Here is a 9029-nt window from a genome sequence, read left to right on the forward strand (position 1 = left end):
TTCTCAGTCGATTTGTCACTCGATCTCGCTTCTCTCCTCTCACGCTGTATCAGTGTGAGGAGAAGAAGAGAGAGAAAAGAGAGCTGGGACCTTTGCATGACCCCAGTTTGTTGACATTATGATCGCTCCCTCATTGGAGGGATCGATCACGTGGTAAAGGGCCGCTGTCATTGGCCCTTTACCGCGATCCATGTTACGCCGGGTCCCGTGAACCAGACGAGCATGAACACTTCCGAGCACGTGCCCCACTGGGCTCGCGGGGAGCGAGAGTTCCGGAGGACGTCCCACAAGCCGACCGCGCTGTAGCTATGGCCTGGTCAGCATGTGGTTAATAATTTATTTTTCTTTCCCAGCTTCTTCTGGTCTTCCTTCAGTTTTCTCCTTCTTCCTCCATCTTCTTCTTCCCCCGCTTCTTGCTCCATTTTCTTCTACTTCTTCCTCCGGTGTTCTCCATCTTTCTCCGGCTTCTTCTTCCCCACCTCGTCCTCCGGACGATCTGCCTCCATGGGAGGCTCCCGCAGTGTGACACTTCTGTGCTTGTGACAGCTCTTATATAACTTCAGTGACCCCACCCCCTCTGACGCCACGGGGACTTCCCTATGGCTTTCCCATGGCGTCAGAGGGGGCGGGGTCACTATTTATGTAAACGGGGGACCCCGCCCCCCTCTGACGCCATGGGAAAGTCATAGGGAAGCCAGAGGGGGTGGGGTCACACTGGCCGTTAAAAAGAACTGTTACAAGCACAGAAGCGTCACACTGCGGGAGCCTCCCATTGAGGCAGATCGTCCGGAGGACGAATCGGGGAAGAAGAAGCGGGAGGAAGATGGAGAAGACCGGAGGAAGAAGCAGAAGACCGGAGGAAGAAGCAGAGGAAGATGGAGCAAGAAGCGGGGGAAGAAGAAGATGGAGGAAGAAGGAGAAACCGAAGGAAGACCAGAAGAAGATGGAGGAAGAAGCGGGGAAAGAAGAAGACATTATTAATAAAGGAATTGTCAAAAACCGGCTATTGTCTTTTTTACCATTTTGACACTTTTTTCCTTGAAATGGCAGGGGTACATTTGTACCCCATTACCAATTCACACAGGGGGGAGGCAGGGATCTGGGGGTCCCTTTGTTAAAGGGGGCTTCCAGATTCTGATAAGCCCCCGCCTGCATACCCCCACAACAACCGGGCAAGGGTTGTGGGGATGAGGCCCTTGTCCCCATCAATGTGGGTACAAGGTGCTTTGGCGAGCTACCCCAAAGCACCCTCCCCATGTTGAGAGCATGTGGCCTGGTACGGTTTAGGGGGGGCACTCTCTCATCCCCTTCTCTTTTCCTGTGGCCTGCCAGGTTGTGTGCTCGGATAAGGGTCTGGTATGAATTTTGAGGGGGACCCCTATGCCATTTTTTTAAAATTTGTCGCAGGGTTCCCCTCAATTTTCTATATCAGATCCGAAGGGCCTGGTATGGATTTTAGGGGGACCCCCACGCAATTTTTTTTTAAATTTTGGTTCAGGGTTCCCCTTAATATTTATACCAGACCCATAGGGCCTGGTAATGGACTGAGTGGGGATCCCATGCTCTTTTTTTCAATGATTTTTATCTATATTGCCGAGATCCGACAATTCATTACAGCAGCGATCAGTTTTGAATGACAATTTTTCCTTTAGAAATGACATTTTGCTGTCAGACTGTTCTAAACACGGGAAACATGCGCCACTTTACAGGCATACTATAGACACCCCCTAGGCACGATATCTAAAGGTATATTTAATTTTTATTGTTTCACGTTAACCATTAAAAAAATCACTGCTCCCGAAAAAACGTCCATTTTTAAAAAAAACATTTTTGCATCGATACATGTCCACACTTTTTATGACAATAACGTGCATATAAGCCTTAAAAATGAGCACTTTTTATTATTCATTTTCATGTCCCATAGACTTTAATGGTGTTCGTGTGTTCGAACAAATTTTTTGCCTGTTCAGTATGTTCTGGAGCAAACCGAACCAGGGGGGTGTTCGGCCCATCCCTACTAACCATGTCCATCCCTTTATGACTACAGTGTACCCATCTTCTACTTCCAGCAGGATAATGTACCATGTCACAAATCTCCAATCATTTCACCACTAGACCATGAGGTCACTGTACTCCAAATACCTCCACAGTCACCAGATCTCAATCCAATAGAGCACCTTTGGGATGTGGTGGCACGGAAGATTTGCATCATGGATGTGCAGCCGATAAATCTGCAGCAACTGCGTGATGCTATCATGTCACTATGGACCAAAATCTCTGAGGAATGTTTCCAACACTAATTTTGGTAGCATAATTAATGATGTGGAATATAGGTTCCTTGCTAAAGCACATGATTTTTAATCAAGTTGTTATGAGTAAAGTTCCACTTTAAGGTGCTCGGTCCCAAGTCATCTGTCTTCTGAACTAAAGAGTGGGAGGATGCTTTACACTGTAGCCTGTTGATGTGAACACTTAACATTGGTTCCAGCAGTGGGATCCCCATAGGGTCCTGATGACACCAGCAGCGTAGTGATGTCATGATGAGGGGTGGCAGTAAGACTGCTCTGCTTGGGTCTTGGCTGCAGTGGTGAATCACCAGTCTTCACTTCCAAAGACATCAGATGTTAACATCAGATAAAAAGAAAGGAGTGCCCGGTGTCCAGAGAAATGTGAATTCTAAAATATAGTTCATGGGTCTTTATAAAAAATTAGCAACATGTACATCAAGCCAATGTGTTTTTTTGGGGGGGAATAGACTCCACCTTCTTCAGGGCTGTTGCTACGTACTATTTGGTGGGAAAGATTCCCATGAGTTGGATCAAAGTTTCTGGAAGTTTGCTGCTTATACAAAGAAAGCTGGCATCACACCATTCAGAAACTTTGATCCAACATAACCACTCATGGGAATCTTTCCCACCAAATAGTACACAGCAACAGCCCTGAGGAAGGGGGGGCCTATTCCCTGAAACACGCTGGCTTGATGCATATGTTGAAAAAAAAGAAGATTGGTCACAAACCGTGGAAGGAAGAACTTCTTTTCCATTTTGTTGTGAACAAGCACCAGTTATCCATGTAAAACCGGTCTACCAATGTTCCTGTAACGTTCTGTCTACGTCCTTTGGCACCTTGACAATAAAGTAACTATTCCACAGAAGTTCTTCCTTACAAGGTGTTTCTTCAATTAATATTGACAGCGGTGAGCCGGGGCCAGCACCCACAAATAAATCTTTATCCACAGTCTGAGCGGTGTTACACTCTTTCTGGATTTTGATGCATATGTTGCAATTTTTTATGAAAGACCCATGAACCATATTATAGTCACATTTCTTTGGACACCGGGCGCTCCTTTCTTTTTATCTAAGTCTACATGCTGAAACAACCTTAAGGTCGCACAGAAAAGGCAGCAGCTCAAACCTCAAGAGGGCCAATCACCACCATCCATCACTGGGCACTACCCACCGGAAGACATTTCTTCCTTCTGTCCACTCGAATACCCACTCAGGACCATGGACCTATCCAGTTAGTCCAGTCCCCAACACAAGAAAGACATCAGATGGGATGCAAAGAGAATTTCCAACAACCTAAGAGCTTTGTAAGAAATAGAGATTGTTTCCAACTTTGGAGATGCCCATTACTTAGAAAGTACAGGACAACATCGGTCTACTTCCGATCAGCATTAAACTTATCCAGTTATGTAAGCAGCTAAAACAGGTTGCCAAATAACGACAACTCTTTGGTATGAACAGAGGTTTGGTGCACTGCAAACCCCAGTTGGTGCCCCAATCTAAATCAATGGAAGGCCCAAAGTGGCTCATTTTTGTTCTTTTCTTTTTTTTTTTTTAATTTAAGATTTTTATTGTGTTTTATAAAGAGAAAAAGAATACAGAAATATCGCCCCCATTTTTGTTCTTTTCAATGCTTCGTGTTTGAAAAGTGCTTGCATGAGAATCAAGAATTGTATTGGTGATGCTCTCATTGTTGTACCTCCATGAATTGTATTCAGGGAATGAAGTACAATTGTGGTAATCATGTACTGTGCATTTGCAGGGAGGAACAATGTGATTGTGGTAATTGACGATTTAGAAAATGCCAGTGATGAGGAGAAGGCCCAGATTCTGGAGATTCAGCCCAGCATTGGACAATATGCCCGGGATTTGTACCTATTCAGCTCTACACATGATAAAAGAAATTCACCAAACTCCCAGAAGAATCTCAAAGAGATCAAACACATCATAAAAGGTAAAGCAAAATCAACCAGTCATTGGGACTTTATTGGGTCATCCTCTCAGATCAATGCACATTTTTACATACTTGCTGCTCCATATTAATTAATGACATTTCATATGTAAATTCCAATTAAATTTGCAGTTTAAAGTATCATTTATTCTAGGGGCCTCAAAACAAAAGGTGTGCAAAGTCTTAACATTGTTTTGTTTTTGGAAAGCAGACACATCTTGAGTACAAAATCCTGGTCCCTCCCTAGATGCTAAACCAGGGATAGGCAACCTCGGCCCTCCAGCCGTTTTGAAACTACAAGTTCCAGGAGACATTGCAAGACCCTGACAATCACAGGCATGACTCCTAGAGGCAGAGCCATGATGGGATTTGTAGTTTCACCACAGCTGGAGAGCCGAGGTTGCCTACCCCTGTGCTAAACCCTCACTCAAGGGCGAGGCCTGACATATTGGAGATCTTTAGTCAGCGGGCAACATGAGCTTTGCTTATTGGATAGCTGTAGCTCTTACTCAACAGGGGTAATCTTTGCCGAGAGACCACTGCTTACACAGAGAGAGCAAGGATCCTTCTCTACAATGCTGTCAGGGGACATGCTTATCTATCTAACAATTTAAGCAATTTAAGCAATTATCCGGTTTATCCTCATTTAGCCTACACTTACTGACAATAGCAAAATAGTCTGCTCAAGTATTCAGCATTCTATATACAAGACATTCATCTGAATTGAGTTATTATGGTTATTCTGACATTTGCCATTATATTCCAAAATATTCTGTGATACAGATTTCTAATTGTTTGTTTTTGTTTGTTGCAGCTCACAATAGAAGAATGCCGGTAAGTGCATCAGAATATACAAGATGTGCACTTGAAAGCAGGGCCAACTGTGACTGAGTCACCCACACTCTCCACTAGGGGTGCTGCCTCAGAAAAGGCTGACTAAAGCCTAAACACACCAGCCGCTGACAGTCCACAGCCCAGGCAGAACTCTGTTTCTGCCTAATGTGAACGAACGGCAGGTTCTAAATCTTTCACTCATCATTCTTCTGGTCACTATTAGCAACGACCCACCAATGGCTTAGGATCCTCCTTTTGAAAGGTCTTACATCTTCTCCATGGTGACAGGATAGGCCTCTGACTGTCCAATGAACACCTGAGGCCCGTGTGACATGGGGGCCCAGGTCACTTGCCGTGTGCTACATGGAAGAGGTCAGTTCCTCTCCGAAAAGGGTGACTTCATCCGCTGCCCCATCCAAACCAGGTTTGGACTACTGTAACATCACTTCAGGATCCATGTCAGGCTGGAGGGATCTACAGGTCAGGCCTATGGTACCTCCACCTGGTTCTAGAAGCTTGGAGAAGATTCTAGAAGCTAGTTTGTGGAGGCAAGGAGGCTGAGATCTGCATATTCATGGGAATCTGACCAATCCCCAGGCAGGAGACCTGTCAGGGTGGTTGGGTCAGCCCATAAATATTGTGGAGCCTGGCCAGTTGGGATAGTTCTGCTTTGGTTGGGTGGAAGATGGAGTGCTGGGGCTGTGTCGTGGAGCCTGGGAGGGGCCCCCAGAGCTGAGAGGACTCTGTCTCCAGGCTAGGAGCTGAGGAAGCAGAGAAGTTGTAGAGAGGCATCTCCACTACCCCTCAGTCTCATCCGGGAGATACTCTGGCTAGCATGAGAGGACCTGGACAGCAGGAGGCCAGAACAGCAGTCTTATCCAAAGCAGCAGGATTCAAGGGACAGTGTGAGAACCTTTACACCTACAGGGCCGAAAAGGGAGAAGACTGCCAGATGCAATATCCAGCAAGCTTTCACAGGGATAGTGTCATATCTAAACCTAATCCCTTGCTTTAGGACACCTTACAAGGAAGCCAGGTGGGCTGGTATTTTTGGTTAAGGGGACATAGAGCTCCTCCAAGCTTGGGGCTTTGCTAAATTCCACTAAGGGGGCACAGAACTCCGACAAGAGAAATTTTTACTGCCAATTACAGAGAGACTGATATTGTTTCAGAGGGGATACAGTCCAGGATTTGCCATTTTTCAGTGTATATAGTGAAGGCAGCTGTCCTTGTGTTGTTCTATCAAGTCAAGTTGGGCATCCCATAATGCCTCTTCCCCATCCAAGTTGTTTTCCCCTAATAAAACAACAAAAACAAGCCCATAGACTGATTTCTGTCTTTGAAGAAAAGTTGGAAAATGCGTGTTGTTGGCAATGCAGGAATAGGGGTACCCAAAAATCCAGCGGTCCTCTAGGGGGTAGCACTACATAGGGAGTCAGCCAACAGTAACTCCATACCTACCTTTTTCCAAATATCTTTTCCTTCCCTGAAATCCTCCTTCATTTGTGTCTCACACGTTCCCCCTCTCAGACACTGCAGCTCACAGTGGGAGGGTTTCAGCTACAGAGGCAGGACTGTCAATCCAGAAAGCAGTGGATGGGACTAGGTGTGGCCAGGTGCTGACTGACAACCTGATAGCCACACCCCCTGCAACATTTATTAATTCCACTTCAGTACAATCAGGCACCACCTACATGAGAGTAACAACTCTGAACTGAATTCAGAAGCAGTGCAACATAATTGCCACCCCCTCACAGGAAGCTGTATAAGGTGGGCTGTAATGACAGGATCAACAGGTAATCATGGGACTATGTAATGGAAGGCCATAGCTTTGATTTTTCCCTCTGCTTTGATTACAATTACTTTTCCCTGAAATGGTTGCCCCAAATTTTACCAAATTATCAAGAAATCTGAAACTCAGTTTTGCCCACCCCTGGTTCTTACACCGTCATACAATGCATTATAATGTATCATGTGCCATGCATCACTTGCTTATATTGATTATACAAGTACAAGGATTTCTTCTTATTTTTCAGAGCATAAGCTTTGGAGAAATATCTATCAAACACCATTTTCTGGTTATATTCATCTTAATGATCTGTGGCCTTCTTACTTTCATCATATTACTGGTTGCGTTTGAGATCCAACAGAGTACTGTACCTCTGACTACGGCAAGTACATGGAATATCACCGCCAACACCACCGCCAAAATGTGAACCCGCAGACATAGCCATGGAAAGTCCTACACATAGACATGGCCATGGAAAGTCCTATTCTATTGTGCAGTATATATATATACGTTTAGAATGGGTAACAGGTGGAGGAAAATAAAGTTAAGTAAATGTCTTGGGTACAATTTGTTTTTACCTAAACCAATACAAAAATAAAATGAATAAAACTTTGCGATGATGATATATATGTGTCTTTTTTCCAGGGGGAACGTGGGAGAATGCAGTTCCTGCACATCCAGCACTAAATGTATGCAGGGGATAGCGGGGTGTGCTGAAGGGTCCAATAATGCCAGCTGCCAGGGGATTTATTGTTACTGGGGGGGTCAATTGTTTTTGTCCCCCAGCAACAATTAAACCCACTAGCGACATAAGACCCATCCATCTTATGTTGCTAGTGGGTCAATTGTTGCTGGGAGGGATCTACTGTTGAGGTTGGGGTCTATTGTTGCTGGCTGCTGGAGGATCCATTAATGGTGGCTGTTGGGGGATCTATTGTTGCTTGGGGGATTTATTGTTGAGGGAGGGGTCTATTGTTGCTGGGGATTCTTATGTTGCTGGTAGTGTCAGAAACCATGAAATCAGACCGAGACAGAAGTACAGTTAAATCACACATGTTTAATAATAAAAGTAAAAAGAACAAACGTAGTCAAAACATAGCTAAAGTTCAGTAACCGGAACGGATAGTCAGCCAAGCCAGAAGTCAGGGATCAACGTAGTGAAACAGCAAGCAGGATCTGGAGCCAGAAGGGATGTCAGCAAAGCAAGTCTTTAAACAGGAACGCAGGAGATCATCTCTGTGATGTTGACCAAGGTGAAGGCAGAGATCATCTGGACCGGACAGCTTAAGTAGGCAGGACTGACGAGCAGGATATCATCAACAGCTGAGTAACTGTGGAGAGAGATGGGAGCTGGCAATTAGCCAACAGCTGAGCGGCCAGCTCAGAGGAGGAAGGGCTGAGCCCAGCCCTGACAGGTAGTCAATTGTTGCTGGGAGCGATCTACTGTTGAGTAGGGGTCTATTATTGCTGGCTGCTGGAAGGTCTATTAATGTTGGCTTCTGGGGGATTTCTTGTTGCTGGTAGGGGTCTATTGTTCCTGGGGTGGGTTTTTTGTTGTGAGGCAATATTTTGTTGCAAGTGGTCCATTATTGTTGAGGGTATCTACTATTGGGGGGAGTGTATTTTTGCTTTGGGGGCTATTGTTGCTGGCTGGCTTCCATTTTACTGCTTTTCTTATTATGATTACCAAATTCCTTACAGATTACTTAGCACCACAAAATTATACTTCATTGTTTTATCTAAAAGGGGCGGTACTGGGAGGTGGGTATGAGATGGAAACAAGGAACGGTGCTTGGAGGTGGGTAGGGAGTGGAGACAAGGGGTGACTTGGGAGAGGGGAGTTCCTGCACCTACTATCTGAGAAAAAAAGCCTTGTGTATATATATATATTTATGGTTAGAAAGGGAAAAGAGTTTACATTTGAAAATGTGATTGATCTACCTGATTACTGTATATTAGTGAATTTGAGGTGTTATAACCAAGGCTTTTTTTCTCAGAGACCAGGTGCAGGTACTCCCTCCTTCCAAGACACATTTTGTCTCCACCCCCTACCCACCTCTGAGCACCGTCCCTTAGCTCCACCCCCTACCCACCTCCCAGTATCACCCTTTTAGAGAATAAAGGTCCAAGTATCATTTTGTAGTAATAAGTAATTTTTATGAAGAAATTC

General features: G+C 45.0%; 1 protein-coding gene across 1 annotated transcript in view; it reads left to right on the forward strand.

Annotated features, from left to right (window-relative positions):
* Window positions 1–7484, forward strand: part of LOC141148162 (uncharacterized) — a 34383-nt gene extending 26899 nt beyond the window's left edge. Inside the window, exons 3-5 of the mRNA XM_073635345.1 lie at window positions 4048–4239; window positions 5051–5070; window positions 7107–7484. Of these exons, the coding sequence (XP_073491446.1) occupies window positions 4048–4239; window positions 5051–5070; window positions 7107–7286 (392 nt within the window). The 3' untranslated portion in view covers window positions 7287–7484. The remainder of the gene's footprint in view (window positions 1–4047; window positions 4240–5050; window positions 5071–7106) is intronic.
* The last annotated feature ends 1545 nt before the right edge of the window (window positions 7485–9029 follow it).

Source organism: Aquarana catesbeiana, linkage group LG06 (genome assembly GCF_042186555.1).
Source record: "Aquarana catesbeiana isolate 2022-GZ linkage group LG06, ASM4218655v1, whole genome shotgun sequence".
Taxonomy (NCBI): domain Eukaryota; kingdom Metazoa; phylum Chordata; class Amphibia; order Anura; family Ranidae; genus Aquarana; species Aquarana catesbeiana.